This window comes from Lissotriton vulgaris, chromosome 7 (genome assembly GCF_964263255.1).
Source record: "Lissotriton vulgaris chromosome 7, aLisVul1.2, whole genome shotgun sequence".
In the NCBI taxonomy this organism is placed as follows: domain Eukaryota; kingdom Metazoa; phylum Chordata; class Amphibia; order Caudata; family Salamandridae; genus Lissotriton; species Lissotriton vulgaris.
The window spans coordinates 1,097,353,416-1,097,375,207 of NC_141695.1; the positions used below are offsets into that span (position 1 = coordinate 1,097,353,416).

General features: G+C 48.6%; 1 protein-coding gene across 6 annotated transcripts in view; it reads right to left on the reverse strand.

Moving 5' to 3' along the window:
- Positions 1 to 21,792, reverse strand: part of FNIP1 (folliculin interacting protein 1) — a 373,696-nt gene that overhangs the window by 132,453 nt on the left and 219,451 nt on the right. For all 6 annotated transcript variants that reach the window (XM_086931544.1, XM_086931546.1, XM_086931543.1 and 3 more), the window contains one exon: positions 14,988 to 15,189. In XM_086931544.1, the coding sequence (XP_086787670.1) occupies positions 14,988 to 15,189 (202 nt within the window). The remainder of the gene's footprint in view (positions 1 to 14,987; positions 15,190 to 21,792) is intronic.

The following is a 21,792-nucleotide window of genomic DNA, read 5'->3' on the forward strand; positions in this document are numbered from 1 at the left end:
TAGGCGGAAAGGCGTATAACCAACTGAAACTCCACTCGTGACGAAAAGCGTCTCCGAGCGAGTGCCGTCTTGGAAATTCCAATGCGCAGAACTGATGACATTGCGTGCTCTCTTCGGTGGCGAATAGATCTAACCAAGCCTCTCCCCACTGCCAAAAGAGACCTTGCGTCACGTCCGAGTTCAGACGCCACTCGTGATCCATCATGCACAGACATCTGAGTTTGTCCGCCCTGGTGTTCAGAGAGCCCCCCAGGTGTTGAACCACCAGGGTGATGCCCTGATGTTCCAGTAGAGCCTCCTGACAAAGGGTCCATGACCCCACCCCGCCCTGTTTGTTGCAATACCACATGGCAGTGGTGTTGTCCGTGAACACCTGCACTACACTTCCCCGGACAGAGGGAAGGAATGCCTTCAGTGCAAGTCGGATCGCCCGCAGCTCCAAAAAGTTGATATGGAGCCAGGACTCTGCCGGAGACCAGAGGCCTCTGATATCCGCCTCTCCCATGTGGCCCCCCATCCCAGGAGGGATGCATCCATCACCACTAATTGCTCCAGTTGGGGTACGGAGAAGGATCTGCCACTGACCCAATTGTGGTCCGTGAGCCACCACTGCAACTGTCTTGCAGTGCCCCCCGAGATCAGGACATGGTCGGACAGGTTGCCCTGATGTTGAGCCCATTGGAACTTCTGGTCCCACTTCAGAACCCGCATCCGCCACCTGGCGTGATGTACCAGCAGGATACTGGAGGCCATCAGACCCAGCAGCCGTAGTGCCATCCTGCCCGTAACTTGGGATAAAGGCTTAAAGATCGGAATCAGAGACTGAATATCCCAAATCCACTGTTCGGGAGGATAGACCTGAAACGGCGCAGAGTCCAGAACCGCTCTAATGAAGATGTGACTCCTGCACGTTGATGGAGAATCCCAGCGAATGCAGGAGGTCCGTCGTAGTCTGGAGGTGGGAGACGACTGTTCGGGCTGAGTCCGCCTTCAACAACCAGTCGTCAAGATAGGGGAAGACTGGAACCCCTAATCTGCGCAGATGAGCTACGACCACCGCCATCACTTTCATGAACACCCGAGGGGCACTGGTGAGGCTGAAGGGGAGCACGGTAAAGTGAAAGTGCTCGTGACCTACTGTGAACCGCAGGTAACTCCGGTGGGCCGGCAGGACGGGGATGTGGAAATAAGCGTCCTGCAAGTCCAACGTTACCATCCAGTCTCCAGGGTCTAGGGCAGCCAGAACTTGAGCTAATGTCAGCATCTTGAACTTCTTCCAGAAGAAGGTGTTGACGCTCCTGAGGTCCAAGATAGGGTGTAGGCCCCTTTGCCCTTCTTGGGAACCAGAAAGTAGTGCGAGTAACAACTCCGTTCTACTTCTGGGCCAGGAACGCGCTCGATGGCCCCCTTGGCCAGGAGGGCCGTAACTTCCTCCTGCAGAAGTTGCAAGTGATCCCCCGACATGCAGTGGTACTGCGGTGGCATGGCTGGAGGGGTCGCCTCGAAGGGGAGGGATCAGCCCTTTCGGACGATTTGCAGCACCCTCCTGTCCGAAGTGATGGCACGCCAGTGGAGCAGGTGATGGAGAACTCTGCCTCCCACTGGTGTGGAATGGGCCTGAAAGCTCAGACTATTAAGGCTTTGAGGCAGATGCTGCTGGAGCGGATGTGGACTGACCGGCTCTCTGTCACCCTGCTCCGCAACGGCAGAATCCATGTCCGCGACCGCATTGAGTTTGGTTCTGCGGCCTGTTGCTGGACGAACATGCGAGGGCGCCTCTTCCTTGGCCACGAAGGGGCAAAAAGCAGAAGTTTGCTGGCGCTGGGCCGACAGACGCAAGGACTTGGCGTAGCCCTGGAGTCCTTAAAGCGCTCCAGTGCGCTATCTGCTTTGTCGCCAAAAAGGCGACGGCCATCAAAGGGCATGTCCATGAAAGTGCTCTGGACATCCCCTGAAAAGTTTGTGGACCTCAGCCAGACCTTACGACGAATCGCCACCGTTGTTGCAATCGCTCTGCCCAGCGAGTCTGTGGTGTCAAGTCCACATCTAATGGAATACTGTGCTGCATCTCGCCCCCTCAGCAAGAGCCTGGGCGAGCCGTGTCCTGGCCTCCTCTGGACACTGGGGCAGCACCTCCGCCACCGTATCCCACAGAGAGTGGGTGTAACGGTCCAAAAGGCATGCAGTATTCATAGACCGCAAACCAAGACTGAGTGATGAAAACAGTTTATTGACAAACTATTCCATCCTTTTTGATTACCGGTCCGGGGGTGCGGACGGGAAGGCGGTTTAGGACATGGAGGCCTGTATAAACAGACTCTCAGGGGTGGGGTGTAAGGATAGAAAGCAGGGGTCGCCCGGAGCTGGGCGGTAGTGCCGGGCCACGTTCAGATTCACAGGAGAGACTGTGGAGGGCTTGGACCAATTGCCCATCAGAACGTCGGTGAGGGCCTCATTAAACAGCAGCAGAGGCTCCGAAGAGCTCACTGGTGGTTGAAGCACCTCAGTGAGGAGGTTAGTCCTCACAGCCACTGCAGGGAGCTCCAGGCGCAAGGCCTTGGCCGCCTTGCGCAGCACCACGGCATAATTAGCACCCTCCTCCGTAGCCACGGAAGGAGGAGAGATGAAACCAGTGTCAGGCGAAGTGTCTAGACCACTAACCTCCCACAGCTCATCTGCCCAGTTCTGACAACTGGCACTGCTGTGCCAGAGGGTCCTCAGACACCTCCCAGTCCTCCCCTTCATCCGTGTCCTGGTAAACAGGCAGAAATGACGGAGCCGGGTCATAGGCGAAAGGCTCACCCATTGACGCCAGAGACGGCGACGCCGGACTGAAACCAGGGACGGTGTCGTCCGAGGACGGCGCCGGGAGCGACACCATGGGGGTCGGCGCCAGTGGAGGAGTTGCAAGGTCAACTGGCGTCCACCGGGATACAGGCCTGGATCCCACGGGGGCCTGTGGCGTCGAGGCCGAAGTCAACGACGGGGCTGAAGCCGCCGGTTCGCTAGGACCCCCAGTCAGACCTGCATGGCCCGGAGGCGCGACGACAGCCCTCGACGGTGGGAAGAGAGTCCTCATGGCCACGAGGAAGTCTCGAATCTTGCCTGGAGTCGCATGAAGCCAGGGACCGGAGGGTGTGGGGCCGGATAAGACTCCTGCAGCTCCGGCGGAGCCGCGCGGGTGGTGCCACCCGAACCTTCGACGAGTTGCGCGCCTGGCGAGAAGAGCGATGTCACTTCTTCGACTTCTTTTTGCCATGCCTGGACTTACCTGAGTGCAAGGACTTGGATCCCGATGAGCGGTGAGGACTGCGGCTCCGCGACCGGCCCGTCTACTTCCTCCTCGACCGGGACCTCGACTGCCGGATCTAGAGGAGCTTGCGGGACCGCTCCCGCCTAGCTTTCGACATCAAAGAACCGGCAGTCGGGGCACGACTTGTCATTGTGGTCGGCCCCAAGACAGTAGACACCGATGGTGGGGGTCGGTAACCAACATCAGTCAGTGACCGGCATCACACAGCTTGAACCCGGGCATCCCTACCGGCACCAGGAGTCGAAGTTGACTCGAAAAAAATAGACAAAATGTCCAAAAAGTTAGTAAAAAAATGACTAAGGGTACGCTCTTCCCGGATCTGCGCTTGCTGGCGCGGAAAAAAGAAGAACTGACATTAGCGCGTGAGGGCGGCGTCTACGTACTCTGACGATGTCATCCCGGCGATCACGACGCCGACGATGGACGCGGAGCCGCAGACGACGCCTACCGATGCGCAGGGTACTGCTGCCGAAAAATCTTTCCGGATCCAGCCTGACGCCTGGGGATATTCTAAGGTAAGGATTCTAACTAACATGTTTCTTTCAGATTCATGTAATCAATTGCATCACTCATTAAATTAAAAGCAGGGCCAATATTACAGATCGGGCCCACTGCCCTGGTCTGTGCCGTGGCACACCTTGTCAGAGCACCTCCAGACACTGATATGGTGAGGTGCATTAATGAACAGCTGTTTCTCAAGCCACTGGTTCCCTTTCACGCTGCAGGCAGCACCCTGGCATGCATTTCAAAGGGTGCAGGGAGCTCCATGCAGGACGGTGCAATGAGTGACTGAACTAGTCTGCAGGTTGGATGTGAGGAAGGGTCCACAGAAACCCTTCACCCCCCCACTTCCAAGGTGAGTCATCAGGGGAGCACTGACAGGGCACTATCTCTATGTGGCGCACAGTGAGTGTGCTTCTGCTCGGGAAGAAGTAGTACAGCCTCCTAAATAAATAACCCAAATAAATGGATAACCAGGATCATTTTGCTGGAAAGACCCTCTGCAGACATGCCAACAGACCAGATTTAGGCATGAGACTTCTGATTTTTAAAGCCAAAATCAGATTTAATTTATCTTCCACATGCCTAAAATTGCCCCTTCTTCAGTGCAATCAATAGTCAAAAATAAGCCCCGGCCCCCAATTGAAATGTCAAAACCTCCCTCTTTCCTGCTTCCGGTTGGTATGTATGCCTGCATTTTATACGGGAACCATGTTGCAACACAGTGGAGATAAAATCAGCATGTCTGTGTGTAACTGACAGCAATATCCAGTAACAGAAGTCACAAGCCTTAAATGGAGGTTTCTCATTGGATCTGACACAAAATTTAGTGACATGCTCGCAAACCTTAGTGCATAATACAATGATGAGCTATCAATAGCTGTGTTATGTTTTACCATTCTCTAAAAATGCTTTTTCTTTGTTTTGCATTTCATCTGAGTGGGGACAAAAGGAAGCATTGTTTTCGAATGGTTTATTGGATAGCTGCTGCAGATGAACAATAGTTACTTACCTGTAATCTGTGGTTCTCCAGTATTGGTGTCTTTCATAGATTCACATGCCTGAATCATTCCCCGTCGTCGGAGTGGGAGCCCACGGTACATAAAAAAGTAGTAAAATATACCCTTAGTACATAATAAATAACAATATACCCAACCAGGAAGTAAAGTAGCCCCAGCTACAGTAAATAAAACTTCCACATTAGAACCTGTCCAGGTCATTATGCATGGACCAAACTGCAGCCAATCAGGCCACAGCTCCCACCAGAATGCTCTCCCCAGAGACCCAGGCTCTCAGATTTTGTAGCACCGGAGTGTACCGGAGTAAAGTATAGATAAAACAGCCTGAGTGAGCCTCTGAGGGGAGGTGGGTGGGTGCATGTGAATCTATGAAAGACACCAATACTGGAGAACCACAGATTACAGGTAAGTAACTATTGTTCTTCTCCAGTATTAGGGGTGTCTTTCATAGATTCACATGCCTGAATCAGAGTAGTGAGCAGTAATAGCCATAACATATACATAGCTCTTGGACGCCAAGGCACATAGCAGTAATGCAAGAAAAACACAATGCAGAGCAACAACAATATAGGCGTCAAAAGAGCAAGAGGAGGTGGGAGAGAAATAGCAGAGGCTCACCTTATTGGAAAAGATTACGCAGGACTGCTCTTCCCACCGAGGCATCGGTATCGCTCGAAGATTCCAGACAGTAATGCCTCGTGAATGTGTGCCTGCTGGACCAAGTTGCAGCTCTGCAGATATGCAGGAGAGGCACACCAGCAAACAAAGCAGTCGAAGAAGCAACTGCTCTCGTAGAATGTGCTCTGGGCAAGGTCTGTAAGGGTTTACCTGCTTGTTGATGGCAGAGCCCTATCGCTGAAGAGACCCATCTAGCGATAGTTTGTTTTGTCACTGCACTGCCTTGACGTGGTTTGCCATGTGCAACAAATAATTGATCAGTCTTCCTGATGGCAGCTGTCCTGGAGAGATAGAATTTGAGACACCGCTTGATATCCAGCGAGTGTAGAGTTCGTTCCGCTGGTGTCTGCGGATTTGGAAAAAACGTTTTAAGTATGACTGGCTCATTCAGGTGGAAATCCGATGGTACTTTGGGCATGTACTTCGGGTTGGTGCGCAGTATCACCGAATCATTTGTGAATTGCAAGAAAGGCGGTTTAGATGTAAACGCCTGTATGTCACTGACCCTTCTGGCAGATGTCAATGCCAGTAGTAAAGCAACTTTCCAGGTGATGAATTTTAGATCAACCTTATGAATTGGCTCAAAAGGATGGCGCATGAGTTGAGCTAACACAATATTCAAGTGCCAGGATGGAGGTGGCCTACGGACTGGTGGAAACATGCGGAATAAACCTTTAAAGAATTGCTGGATAATTCTTGAGGAATATAGTGAATTTTTACCGTCCTGCCGGTATCTGGATATTGCCGCTAAAAACACTGAGTGTAGAGTGCGCCAAGCCCGATTTAGCAAGATGTAAAAAGAAGGGCAAAATCTTGTCTGGTTCAGCATGTATAGGATGTAAACCCATAGTCTTGCACCAAGCACAAAAACGCTTCCATTTAAGCCTGTAAGTTCTATTCGTAGAAGGTGCCCTAGCATTGTTCAGGACTTCCTGACAGTCCTGAGGAATGTTCAAATGTGCGAACTCATGGTGTTGAGGAGCCAAGCTGACAATTTTAGAGAATGAGGGTCTGGATGATATATTTTGCCGTCCTGAATTGTCAGAAGATCCGGAATTTGAGGCAGCTGAACTGGTTCGCACTCTGAGAGGAGAGAAGAAGCTGTGTGAACCAGTATTGTCTGGGCCACCGTGGAGCAATTAGAATCAGACGACACGGTTGTCTCCTCATTTTCTTGATGACCTTGGGAATTAGCGGAATCGGAGGGAAGGCGTAGGCAAAGATTTGTTCCCAGTTCATAGAGAGAGCGTCTCCACAAGATTCTTTGTGAGGAATCCAGCTCGCGAAATGGATGCATTTCTTGTTGTGGTAGGTCGCGAATAGATCTAGATCGGGGCGACCCCATCTCTGAAAAATTTGATCCAGTGCCGGCTGATGCAGTTCCCACTCGTGAGTGCTGCACTTGGATCTGCTTAGGGAATCTGCTAGTACATTGGCTACTCCCGGGACATGAACTGCTGTCAGGTTGATGTTGTGTGCCAGGGCCCAATTCCAGATTTCTTGAGCTTGCTGAGACAAACGGGCAGATCTTGTGCCCCCCTGTTTGTTCAGGTAATGCATGCTCGTCGTGTTGTCTGTTCGGATCAACACGGACGAGTTTGACAGAGTCGCTTGAAATGATTTCAGTGCGAGGAAAATGGCCCTCAACTCCAATAAATTGATGTGCCATGTCTTTTGCTGTGTGTTCCATTTGCCACTGATTGTCATCCCTTGAAGGTGAGCGCCCCAACCTTCCAGCGAGGCATCCGTGGTTACGATGAAACTGGGGACTTCTGCTAGAAAGGCGCAGCCTACTTGCAGGTTGCGTGCTTGAGTCCACCACAGAATTGTTTGTTTCATTCGAGGCGTTAAGACGATGACATCTTCGAAGGAACCGGATATTTGCACCCATTGGTGGCCGAGTTCTTCTTGTAGTGGTCTCATCCTTAGACGACAGTTCGGAGATAGGAGGATGCATGATGACAACATCCCTAGGAAAGACTTGAATCTTCGAACTGAAACGCACTTTTTTCTGAGGAGTGCCCTCGCCAATTCCTGGATCTTTGCTTGTCTTTCGTTTGAAATGAAAACTTGTGCTTTTTTGGAATCCAGAGTCGCCCCCAGGAAAGACGTCCTCTGAGACGGTGTTGGGTCCGATTTTTTGAAGTTTATTGAGAAACCCAACTTTTGAAATAGGGAAAGGCATGTCTGGATATGACTGCTTGCGGTGGCATAGGAATTGGCCTTGATAAGGCAGTCGTCCAGATATGGGTAAATCTGGACACCCTGCAACCGTAAGTGGGCCGCCACCGGTGCCAACATCTTTGTGAATACCCTCGGGGCTGAACGTAGTCCGAAGGGAAGGACCTTGAACTGAAAGTCCCTGCCAGCCACTCTGAATCTTAGGAACTTCCTGTGCCTGGGGAAGATGGGTACGTGGAAATAAGCATCCTGAAGGTCCAGGGTTGCCATGTGGTCGCCTTCCGTCAGAAACTGGAGGATCTCTTGGAGTGACAACATTCTGAAAGTCAACTTCTTGATAAATTTGTTGAGGGCACGCAAATCGAGGATGGGGCGCCACTCCCCCGATTTTTTGCGTATCAAGAAAAAACGAGAGTAAAACCCTTTTCCTCTCTGATGTTGAGGTACTTTCTCGATTGCCCCTTTCCGAATCATTGCATTGATTTGGACGAACAGCTCTTTGAGATGTGCTGGGGGTGGTCCTCTTGGGGGTGAATTTGGAGGGGTCTTTACAAATTCCAATATGTGACCTCTTGAGATTACATCCAAGACCCATCTGTCTGTTGTAATATTGGACCATTGAGAGTAATGCAGGGATATTCTTCCTCCAATTTGTGGCTGGCGTAGGCAAAGTGGCGGCAGGACGCTTTTTTCACTTCTTGTTGGCGTTGTCTCTACCCCGATAGGTAGTTTTACCTCGGGGCTGTGTATAATTACTTCGTCTTTGGCCATAAGGTTGTTGTTTGTAAGGCTGGTACCTTTGGTTGGTTTGGTTGTTCGAATATGGGCGTTGCTGGTAATAACCTCCTCTGCTGGAGAAGTTACCCCTTCCTTTTGCACCTCGAAAGGAAGATTTACGGTACTGCAGAGTACCTAATGAACGTGCGGTTTCTGTATCCTTCTTAATGGACTGTAAGGCTTCGTCCACATGTGTGCCAAAAAGGAACTCGCCGTCATAAGCCATATTTAAAACTTTGGCTTGTACTTCTTGTCGAAAGGACGTAGATTCTAACCATCCCTCTCTTCTGAGCACTGCAGCTCCTGCCAATTGTCTAAAACCTGTGGCCGCCACGTCCACTGCTGCGTCGATAATTTCAGACGAAGCACATTCGCCTTCTTGTAGAATCTTGGTGGCCTCAGAGCGGTCTGGCTCAGGCAATTTCTGGATGTATGGGGATATGTCAGACCACATTTGTCTGTCATATCTACCGAGAATTGCTAACGAATTAGCAGCTCTAACAGTGGTGGCCGCGATAGTAGATACCTTTTTACCAATGGTATCGAGGCGTCTTCCGTCTCTGTCCGTTGGAATGGAGATCTGAGTTGAGGGGTTCCTAGCCCTCTTTTGAGCTGCTTGCGCAATGACTGAGTCCGTCTTTGCCTGGCCGATGAGACAAGCAGGTGAAGAGGCTGGCGCCCTATATTTCTTGTCGACTCGCGGCAATACCGCAGGAGAAGAATTTGGCGTGGCCATTATCTTAAGCCCCTCCTTCCAGATAAAGTCTATAATGGGAATAGACCAACTTTGCTTCTGAGATAAAGTCTTAAAATCATAAAGAAAGCACTCATCTTGCTTTGCTTCCATTGAAACTAGAAATCTTTTAGTGGCCTTGTCCATAATTCTATGGAAGTTCGCTATATCCACCGGTGGTGACTCCGCCTTTGGTTGTTCCTCTGGGGATGGCGTCTCTGCCTGATAGTCTTCATACTCCGACGAGTCCGACTTATTCAATTCCCCTTCTTCATGGGTGTCCTCATCAGAATTGTCATCATCCTGTTGGTGGGGAGATAATGGCGTGGTAGGTCGGGTATTCTGCGCCTCCTCCGACCTATTAGCCCTCGGACCTTTACTCACTTGAGGCTGTGGGGAGGTAATATGAGAGTCGCCCGACTCCGAAGGCGGGAAGCGGCGATAATAATCGCTCAGCATAGATTGCAGATTCTCATAAAGTTCCATTGGCATCTGCGTTCCTGGCGCAGAAGTGTTCACCAATGTAGGTGCCTGAATTTGCTGTTCCTCTTCCTCTTGATCCTTAACCTGTATCAGTAAGTCAGAAGGACTTTCAGCCGCTTGGAACATGTCATCACCAGATTCTGCTTCAGAATCCAATAGCCTGTCTGGCATTTGGAGTGGCGACAATGGCGTGGATTGAGATGACCTTTTTTGCAATAAAGCCGCAGTTGTGGCTGGAGATGGAAGAGGTATGGCAGTGCTTTTTGCTGACCATACTTGCAGGTCTGTACAAGACGACAATTTTGGTGTAGGTGGATTGTCTGGCAAATCCCGAGCTCTGTGTCGTCGCCTTGGACGTTGAAGACGATGGCTCTCTCGATTTTAGAGGTGGTGTTACCTTCGTCGACGTGTTGGATCTCGCCGTCGACGAGGGAACCGTCGACGGAGCAGTCTTCATCGTCGACGGGGCCGTCGACGGGGCCGTCGACGAGACAATCTTCACCTTCTTCGACGACACTCTCGTCGACACGTCCGTCGACGGGGTCTTTTTCGTCGTCGATGGGTCCGTCGACGATATCTTCGTCGACGATGGTGTCGACGACAGCAAGGTCTTCTTCGTCGACGGAGCAGCCGTCGACGACGACGAGGGTTTCTTCGTCGACTGTTTCAGTGTCGTCGATGTCTGATCGTCGACGAGAGGTGTGATAACCTTCGTCGACGAGATGGGACGAATCTGGACGTGAACAAAAGTTGGAGAGGAGGCTGAGGACATCACCATAGTCGATTTTGGTGAGGAGAAAGTCAAAGTAGAAGTCATGGCAGAGGCAGCCTGACTGGAAATCGGCAACGTTGTTGGTGCCTTAGTCACAGGTCTCACAGGAGACACCAAAGACTCCGTTCTTTTTGAGCTTGGAAGCTTAACAGACTTCTCAGAGGATTTCTGAGCTTTCGAAGTAGAAGGCTCCCCAGTCTGTGAGGCGCTCTGGTGTTTCGCCACCTTAGCTTTCGGAGTAGGCACAGCACTCTCAGCTCTCCTTTTCTTAGACCCCTTAGTAGACCCTGAGGCAAAACTTCCTACCACAGAAAGTGGCTCATCCTTGTTCTTTAGCCTCTGCAGCCACAGCAGCAGGCGACCCTCTCTGTCCCTGAGGGTTTTAGGAGAAAATTTATGACAGATGCTACACTCCTTAACCTGATGGTCAGGGTACAAACAGTAAATGCAGCGAGTGTGTGGATCTTCTTTAAACAGTCTCGCTTTTCCACACGAGTCACAGGCCCTGAAAAGGGACTTAGAAGCAGACATTGTAGAAGAAATAAACTCGATTCAAGAGAAGAAATGAGCAGAGCTCAGAGGGACTCCCTATCACACGACGTGCGGTAAAAAATCTGAGAGCCTGGGTCTCTGGGGAGAGCATTCTGGTGGGAGCTGTGGCCTGATTGGCTGCAGTTTGGTCCATGCATAATGACCTGGACAGGTTCTAATGTGGAAGTTTTATTTACTGTAGCTGGGGCTACTTTACTTCCTGGTTGGGTATATTGTTATTTATTATGTACTAAGGGTATATTTTACTACTTTTTTATGTACCGTGGGCTCCCACTTCGACGACGGGGAATGATTCAGGCATGTGAATCTATGAAAGACACCCCTAATACTGGAGAAGTTTCACTTCACAAACTTGCTTCTGATTGGTGCCTTTGCCGATAAAGAGACATTTGCCACTATTGCCCCTGCAAAAAGGTATTGGGTTTACCCTCTACTGAGCCTTTGTGTGATTGATGGACAAAAGGCTATTTGCTTCTCTAGGTTAATCAATTTCAAAGTGTTAACCGAGTCTTCGCCTTGTTAGGCAAAGCTAGAAGAAGTGACTCATGGACAGCCCATTGTAATACTCTTTATTAAGAGAACTCTCTCCTTTATTAACTCATCATTTTCAGGCTCAATAGTGTTTATTGATTATACCACTAATTAAATTCCCAGAGAAATACTGCATTTTTCAACAGCTTACTTTTGTTCATTGTGAGAGGCTGGCCTGGTATATAATGTCCACAAGTGTAAGTTGGCACCTTGCACCAGTCCAGACAACCCTTATGGTGATTTAAGAGGTTTCGGACAACATTAGATAGCTATCCAAGTGGTAGCTGTGGATAGCAGCCTCCATGCTTAGCCTTGAAGGAGTGTAAAGCAGCATGTTTTACCAGAAGGCAATCTTAAAGTGTAGATTAAATGAAAAGAGAACCACACAGTAGTTATAAAAATATGAATTTATTTTTTAACACTATCTAGTACGTTACAGTATCTCCCACACGGAGATAGACACAAACCACACAATACTTTAGCAAAGAAATCACAGTAAATAGCACTAATACACAGCGGGCCCGGGGGGGGGGGGGGGGGGGGGGCAAACTATATACTAAGAAAGTGGTATGAGAACCACAAATCGAGTCAGGACAATGATGAGAGGTCGTAAAATTGCTGGGACCACTAGGAACCACCCAAGGTGACTAGAAAGTGACCCCACAGAGTGCATCTGCAGTGTGTGAACACAACTGCATGCCCCACACAAGTCTATGTGCAAGTTGCAGCTAGAATTTTAAAGATTAGGGACCCTTCCCGTGGACCCTGAAGAAACCCTGTGGAAGACAGAGGTTGGAGAGCCACCCCACCCTTGGATACCGAAGTACCCAATACCTACCCCAGGGAAGCCGGGTGCATAGGTGTGAAACAATGTCGGAAATCGCAGTTGAACCCAATGTAGGACGTCAGGAAAGTGCCACTGCTGGAAGAGGAGAAAGTGCCAGTAGGAATCCAAACATGGATTCTTGTTGAAGAGTACCTGAAAGCAGAGGGGACAGAGTCAGGGTCACTTAAAAGTGACCAGAAGCTCGGTAGACGAATGCCCACCGATGTCGGGTGCTTCAGGATAGTTGACAGTGACCTAGACTCTGCAGCTGCGGGGATCAGGTGATGAGGAGGACAGCAGGGAGGCAGATACGAGCTGTCCCACAAAGGATGTCGAGTGCTGAGGGGTTGGTGACTGGCGGTAACACCAAAAAGCCTTGGCAAGGGACACCCACGCCGGAGGTCAAGAAAGTGTACGGTTCAGACGAGAAAGGTCCAGGAGACTCACGCCAAGCAGTGGAGTCAGGGCAGGTCCTGGGCAAACAGGGGAGTCCCCAAAGAAATCAAAGGTGACCCTCAAATGGACCCATAGGCCAACAGCACAGGAGTCGCAAGAGGACCTCGAGCAGCTCACCAAAAGAGGCAGGCCACGATGCGGTGTGGCCAGGATTTTCGTCACAGGAGGTGCTTGGGGCTACTTGGAGCCCGAAGATCTTCTTACAAAGATGTCAACAAGCCTTTGCAACTGCAAAGGTGACACAGTACCTTAGGATTCGGTTACTGGAACCCCCACTTGAGCTGCTGGTCTCAAACTTGGTCAGAGGGGAGAGCAGGCCTCGGGGGCCGAGGAAAACCACCACCTGAGTTGCAGAGCCCACAGAGTCTGGAGGAGCTCGGAATCTGCAGACCAGTCATCTTCGTTGCAGTGGCTGCGAATGCAGGGGAGTGACTCCTTCACGCCAAGGGTGATTACTTCAGTAGTCTTGATGCTTCACAGGACTTGGAAGGTTCCTGGAGGATGCACAGGCACAGACGGTGCAGCAGACTGGAAGGGAGAATAAGTCGGGCCCAAATGAAGTCCAGCGAAGTCCAGAGTGCTGAGACAATAGAAGTGCAGTGGTTTCAATTCTGAATCTTGTCCACGACGAATCTTAGGTCCTACTGCCAGGTAAGCTCTTAACTACCCACGGGAGAGGGTTGGAAAGATTCTGGGGACCCTCCTAGGAGAGGGTCTGGACAGGGGTGAGGTTACTGGCATGTCCTTTGTCCAGTTTTGCACCAGAGCGGGAGCCAACAGCTCCCAGGACTGGTTTGAACTGAACTATGCACAGGGACCTCTAATGTGGCCCTTCATGCAGACTTTCAGGCACTGGCAAGCACACCCACCCAGTCCTAATACACTAAATCCTGTTTGGGAGGTGGTCACACCTCTCTGTGACAGGATGCCTTTTGTCCTGCCTTCTCCTGCTCGAGCTTGGCTGAGCAGCAAGAGGGCAGAAATGTGTCTCTGTTCGGCAGCAACCATTTTGTGCTCTCTGGAGCTAGAAGGCTGGCACCGGGAACACCGAAAGCACCACGGAGGGTCTTCCTGGTGGGTGGAATCATACCACCCCGGTTACCGCTGTGGGGGTATGAGTCCAACATGTTTGACACCAAACACAATAGGGTTTTTTGCAACCGTTTTCAAGATGGTTAGTACCCAATCTGGAGTGTACCTAAGTATATAACAATAACAGTTTAGGGAGGAAGCAGATAGACTGGGGTCCTGATTAGCAGGATCCCAGTCAGACTAGTCAAAACAGCTTAGTACCAGGGAAAAAGTGGGGGTACCCATGCAGAAGGATCCTACCTTCCTACATTTATCTACAAATACTAATTTCTGGAGGATTTTCACATGAAATGGTCTACAGATTCTATATTACTAATATTGCAAAAAAGACACATTTAAACATCAGTCAATCGAAGAGGAAACTAACCTAATTTATTATAGACAAATCCTCTACGTTCACACAGTGCTTGGTTTTATTTCTGGGCAGGGGGAAATGAAGTCAGTTTTAATTTTAAACATCTAGTAAACGGTGTACATTTCATTTCATTACTCTCATGTATATTACAGCTACTATATTCCCGTATCTCATCGATTTTGTAGATGAAGTTTCAGATGAACATTACGCCAGGAATTCATCAGATTATAAACTTTTCTACAGTTATCAATTACATTATATTCCATCTTATCCTCTACTATATATTGTTTCTGTCTTAAGAAAAGTTGCAGCAAGTGCTTTTCTTAGGCTTCTCAGTTTTTTTACTCAATCTTTCTTTTGTCACGTCACACATAGGTAGGTCCTTCTTTGTTTTATGGAAGTCTACTCTCCACATTTCCTTAATTAATCCTCTCTATCTTCCAAATAGTCTTAGATTCTTACATATATTTGAATAGCTGTATCTCAACTTTTTATCCTTTTCACATGTTCCGTCTTATCTTTCTATTCTTTTGAATCCATAAAGTAACACCTTCTTTTCCAAATTTCTTCTATAAGCCTTTCTTATTGGGAGAAGGGTGGAGAGTTAGTTTCCAACTTCTAGTGTCTCTACTTTATGCAGCATATTCCAGTGACCCCAACCAAGAAGAACAGAGTACAGAATGTAAACCAATACATTTAGTAATGCTAATAAGATTACCTGTTCTATTGCGCTTTTCAATTTATTCATGTGTCCTTCGAAGAGAGGGAAATGTGAGAAAAAGAATTCATAAAATGTGTTTTCTTCCCTTTCATCCTGTGATAGCGTGAAGATGACTCCAATTGCAATCTTTTTTTTCCTCACAATTCCCGAGGTAGAACTTCCACTTTCATCTGACATGTTAAAGCTTTCTTCTACAGACCTACAAAAAGTGTAGACAGGACAGTTAGTGGAATCATGTTGTGCTTTTACTGTAGTCTTTTTCGGTGCATTTATAAAAACAAATGTATTGGAAAAACTGAAATACACAAAATGAAGCTCCAGAACTATTTATAAATAGCCAGTGGCTGCTAAACAAATTTATACTGACACCCAATGCAGAACAAAGTAGGATATTAGATGTAGATAGATGCTTGTGGATTACTCGGAAAAAGAGGATTCATTCATACTTGCATCATATATTCATGCAACAAATATTTGGGATATGGATGGGCATAAGCAGTGACGATAGATGTTTCAGCATATACTTGCACGGCTGTATGTGAAATTGTGTGACTCAGTGTCAACTTCGCTCCACTTCGAAAGTGATGATTGGAGCCACATATAGGTTCCACGCCAGCATGCTTACGTCAGTTTCTTTTTGAAAACTTTCGCTGAGCTCAAAACTTAATCAGTCGTTCTAGTGTGTTGATTATGTCTGTGGTTTCTTTTTAGATGGAAAATAATCCATTCCACAGAACGGGGAGGAGGCAGGGAGGTGAGAAAGTTTTAGTATCAGCCTGAAATAGGGTTATCAAAGGAAATTAAGATGCTCACTTGATGGATAGATCTAACAGCATATACACCCTCTCATCACATGAGTTGGTCAGCAAAATGACAGAGAGCAAAAACAAGTCCTGTGGAGCCGACAGCCAAAATACCCTCCCAATTGGATCTGGTTGTGAAGGGAGTAGTGCTTTATGAAAGTGAATGCTGATGCCAATGTTGCAGCCTGACAAATATCCAGGGCAGGCACTTCATGTGTTTATGCAGTGGTAGAAGCACTGGCCCTGGTGAAATAGGCCCTAACCTTTCTGGAAGCTGTTGCTTGGCCATCATGTAGCAGCTCTTAATGCAGAGGACTATCCACCTGGACAAAATTCTATTCTGCTCTGCTCTGCCTTCTTTACCCCATAGAATACCACAAAGCGCAAAGGTCTTCTGTATGACAGATGTAAAAAATGAGCACTCTTTGGGATCCAAGCGATGAAGTCTTCTGACCGACATGAAAGGCAGCCACCACTTTCAATAGAAAGGCCGCTCTCGTTTTCAACACTTGTTGGTCTGGCAAGAAGGTGGTGTAGGGTGGCTGGACAGACTGCTAGCTGCAATACAATATGGCAGTGGTACTGTTCGTAGAGGTCCTGACCCAGCCTCCCCTTGACAGCAGGAAGGCTTTCGATGCCAAGACTACTACCCTCAACTCCAGGAAGTTGATGTGGAGGTGGGTCTCTGCCAAAGACCATAGCCCTCTGATTTCTACTCCTCTCATTTTATATTCACAGTCCTGTACTGATGCATACGTGACCACAGTCGGCTTTGATTGGGGTAGGGACAGCAGTCTGCAGCTGGGCCAATTGCAGTCTAGCAGCAACCACTCCAGATCCTGGATAGAGTCTGACGAGGTACCCTGATGCTGGGCCCGTTGACACTTTAGATCCCACTGCAGAGCTAGGATGTGCCTTCTGGCATGATTGATGAGCATGAAGCGAGTAGGCAAGAATCCTAGGAGCTATCATCAATTAAACCCTGGGCTGAGGATAAAGCTTCAGGATCACAGCCTGAAGGTCCTGGGCTTGTTGATCCAGAGGGAAGCCCTAAAAATGCACTAAATCAAAAATGACGCAGATGAAGGGAAACCTCTGTGAAGAAGAACCCCAGAGTTGTAAGGTCGTTTGCTGTGGTCTGGAGGTGGTGCATGACTGATAGTAGCAAGCTCGCCTTCAGCAGTCAGTCATCAAGGAAGTGGAGGATTGTAAAGTCGAAACATCGAAAAAGGGCAGAAATCACCTTTGTGAACACCCGAAGGGCACCAGTGAGGCCAACTTGACAATGCTTGTGGCACACCTTGAACCACAGTTAAGAGTCTGTAGGAAATGGAAACTGATATCCTGTTGGTCCAATGCCACCATCCCGTTTTTTGGGTTGTGGGCAAATAGTCCTTGTCCTTCCACAGGAACGAATTGAAGGGAAGTGGGAGTCGAAGGTCTAGAATAGAACGGAGGCCTCTGCCCTTCTTCGACACAAGAAGTATCAAGCGTAGCATCCAGACCCAAACTCCGACGCGATGACCCCATCTATGGCTTTTTTTCAAAAGTGCATGCATTTCCTGCAGCAAAATAAATAAATGGTCCTCAGCGATCCGTTCTGATGAGGGTGGAAGATGTGGGGGACGAAAAGGAATGGGAGGGAATAACCTTATTGGACTACCTGTCTAACTCATCTGCCAGATGTTATTGCCTGCTACCCGGTGGGGAAGATTACTGCTCCTGTCTGAAACAGGGAGGTTGTGTGCCACTCAGGGTAAACTAAAGTCACTTGAAGGCTGATGATGAAAGAGTGGGGGACTGGGTGGGCCACTGTTCTTGTGGTACTGGACGTTGTCTGCTGGATTACTTACCATGGCCTCCAAAGAACTGGGGTGGTGGGCCTTGATGCTGCCGGTAGGCAAAACTGCTAGTGATGCCTCAAAAGGGCCAACATTATTTGAGATATTGCTTTTGGGGTGTGGAGAGACAGAGCGAGCATGCATTGGCTCTATTCTCTTTAAAATGTTCCATGGGATAGTAGGCCTTCTAGCCCAAAAATTGCGAACCGTCTAATGGCATGTCCATCAGCAATCTTTTATGTTTTTTATTATTTTTTTCAAAACTTTATTCATCATGTTTTAACAAACATTAATATGAACCATAGCATCAGCATAAATCAGCACTTGCACAATACATCAGAATGACAGAAGGCAGTTACATACATGGAGACTCCTGTATACAGCATGGCTTCGTGTATACATATTTATGTGACTTTAGGGAATAGTGCGCTCTAAAGCCCCTACATGCAGCCCGGCTTGGGCTCACAGATAACTCTCCGGCAGAAGTGTCCAGTGTCCCACACAGTTTACCAGTAGACCAGTAATAAATAATGCTGACATTATATAATTTCCATACATCAATTTGCTGTATTACATTTCGGAGGTGTCCGCTTGGGTACCGGGCGGGGGTCTCCCCGGTTACTCTCGTAGTGCTCTCGGAGGTAGGATATCAGCGGTTCCCAACTATCCTTGGGGCGGGAAGCAGCCAGCAACAGTTCTGCATCGGTTGTTAGTTGGTCTTTGCCATATATAAAATCATGAAGCCACTCTTTGAATTTGGGAGCCCTCCCCCTTCCCCATCTAAAGGCCACCCTCCGCTTAACCAGAAGCAGACCCAGGGCGGTGAACTTTCTATGCGTCTTAGCAATGTCTGCTGTGTACCCCATCAGTGCCAGTAGAGGAGAAAATGTGAGGGGGCTGAGACCATCTCAAACAGTGCTTCCAGCACCTCCCGCCAGTAACCTTGAACTGAAGTGCAATTCCATGCCAAATGTAGGAAATCAGCCCCCTCCCGGTGGCACCTCATGCATCGGTCATCGTCTAGTAGATTATATTTGCGCAGCAACATGGGTGTATAGTAAGTTTGATGCAAAAACTTAAAGTGTATGATGCACAGCCTGCTGCTAGCCGTAATTTCTGCAGTCTGCATGCAGCAGAAGTTCCACTGCTCATCTGTCAAGGGGGATTCCAGGTCCCGTTCCCAAGTGACCCTGGCACCTGGTGGTGCATGCAGTCTTTCCACAGCGCCGCCCGGTAGATGCGGGACACCGCGTGTGAGGGGCCGGCCATTTGTTATGTGGTATGAAATACCTCAAGTGAGATGGGTTCCTGCGGGAAGCACGATGTGTTGGCCCGGATTTCATGTTTAAACCTTATGTAAAGGAGCGTCTCTAGGGGGGTAACTCTCTCCCTTATCAGTAGCTCCTTTTGGTCTTTAAACCGACCCTCCCTATACAGGTCCCCCCAATGTGTGCAATCCCCTTTTGCGCAGCATATCACGACAAACTGCTTCCTATGTGACTGGGGTGTGTGAAAGGTGTGACAGTGGTATAAGAGGGGAGTAAAGTAGGGCCTTACCCATTGCATTAGTCAAGCGTTTCCAAGCATTGCTGGTGCAGGAGACTGTATGGTGCGATACCCTTTCGCCTGCGACTTGCGCCCCCAGCAGGGAGGTTAGGGGTATTGGTGCCATGTAGCCTTGCTCTATAGCCAGGTGCGGCATGTAAGGTGGATGGTGGAGCCAGTAAATTGTGTAGTGGGCCTGAGCACAGATAGTATAGCTCCATGTCCGGGGCCTCAAAGCCCCCTCTAGAGAATGGCCGTACCATAAGCTGCCAGCTTAGTCGGCGTTGCCTCCCGCCCCAGGCTAGCTTGATGAGCAAGGAGCGATGAGTATGAAAAAAGTTGCGTCCTGGGTAATAAGGTATATTCATCAGGGCCATTCTGCCAGCTAAGTAGAGCGGAAGGGTAATCCAGCGGTCTATCCACATGCCAATCGTTTCAATTGCAGCCCCATAGTTTGACCTAAGTGTCTCTTCGGGGTGTCTGGTGATGGTGACCCCCAGATATTTGATTTCGTCATCACACCAGCGCAGCAGAAACTAATGGGTGAATCTAGGAGTGTTAGGGGTGAGCGGAAAAATCTGTGATTTGTTCCAATTCAACTTTTTTCCACACAGGTGGCCAAACCTAATGAATTGCCTCAAAATGGGATTAAAACTAACACTAGGCTCACAGAGATATAAAGTAATATCGTCCACATACAACAATATTAGGATTTGATGAGAGGGGTAGATTATGGCGTACTCTCTAGGATGTTGCCTAATTTTGGCTGCCAGGGGCTCAATGCCACGGCGAACAGTAACGGAGATAGCAGGCATCCTTGCCGGATGCCTCGCTTAATGGGGATTGGGGCAGAGTGGAGCCTGTTAATCTGGACCACCGCCTCCGGCTTAGAATAGAGCAGTTGAATTCAGGCTAAAAAAGGAGTCCATCAGCAATGTTTGACAGTTGTCCAAGGAAGCCCTGAATTTCATCCATGTAAGGCGCTGGAGCACTGCACTAGTTGCGACCACTCAGCCTAGCTGAGTCGGTCGTGTCCAGGCCCAACTGTATGACCTATTTGGTTGCATCCTGCTCATCTTGAATGGTCTGTGCCAAACTGGCACAGAGGTCATCTAAGACTGCTGGTGAAATTTCTGTAAACGTAATGCATGAGTATCTATCTAGGATGTAGCTTGCACTTACCAATTTGAGGGCCGAAGAAAACATCCCCTCATTCCAAATGTCTCAATTTATTTCCAACTCTCTCTGGGGTTTTACGGCAAAAAGAATTAGGGTTAACTTTGCCAGGGGAGGCATTTACTACCAGGCTCTCAGGGTAGGATGCTATGCCAGAAAAGCAGTGTCACCCAGAGTTGACTTGTGGTGACTTGAGCTTGTCCGAGTGTGGACAGGAGTAAAGGTTTGGCCCATTGGCCCATTTGGCCTCTTTGAATGACAGTAGTGGAAGTGGTTCAGAGGAGGATGGACCCACCAACGATAAATCAACTGGAAGCCACTCCAGATCTGGAGAGTGCCAGTAAGATGCCAAAGATTCAGATAGGAGCATAGCCTCCTTGAAAATCTCAACCAGCTGTGATGGTGCCAACAGACCCGGGAATTTGGGGTGAATCTGGATCACTTGCGGAATCTGTTCCTCAATCAGGAACTGCAAACAGAACCATGGGGCACCTTAACGTCCTTGTGACTTCTCAGGTGGAAAATGGCAAGGCTGGGATGATGCCTGTTTCAACTTCTTGTGTCTTTTCATTGACTTTCCCAAAGACTTAGACATTGACGATGACGATGAACTGCAGCTGACTGGCGTGGACTAGGTCCTAGATTTTGAGCAGGAATAGCCTTTACATGACTTCCGATGGGGTTCACCAATGTAGAGCTTGGTGTTGTAGTGTTGGATTGCCTTGGTGTGCACAGGAGCAGATAGCTCATATGACTAAGAGTTGTGGTTCGACCCCAAACACCTGAGAGACACCTTGTGTGGGATCGGTCACTGACATCGGTCTGCCAAAGTCCCTACAAGGTTTAAATCCTGTAGTTTTAGGATGGGTCACATCCAATTGCACACTGGAAAGATAGTTTTAAAAAAGGTATGTCAAATGAGAAGAAAAAGCAGGAGCTAACCGCAGAACCATGTATGAAAGAGAGAAAAAAGATCAGAGCTGATGTCAGCATGCTGGGGTGGCACCTATAAGGGGCTACTCCCTGGGTGGAGTCAACACAAGGACTATGCAGAAAAAATCTTCCAGATCCAGCCTGGTGCCTAGGGATATTTTAAAGGGCCGGAATCTGAACTTAGTGGAATCAGAAACATGAGCTACAAATAGAAAATCACTATGTCAAAACATTTAAATTTCATTTAACTATTATCACAGCACTGAGAAAATGCCTATTACATCTACATGGCTCTATCTTTCAGGTGCTTGCCATTACTGTTGGCACCAAAAAGCTCCCAAAGGCAAACCTAAACACCATGAGACTGAAAAAAACAGATTTAAAAAGGCAGAATTGTGTAAAACAAGTAATTTTAAACAGTGACAAACATACTTAATAAATGTCTCTTTATAATAACAGAAATGCATGAAGAATTGTTGAATGAGTTGGACACATTTATAAGGG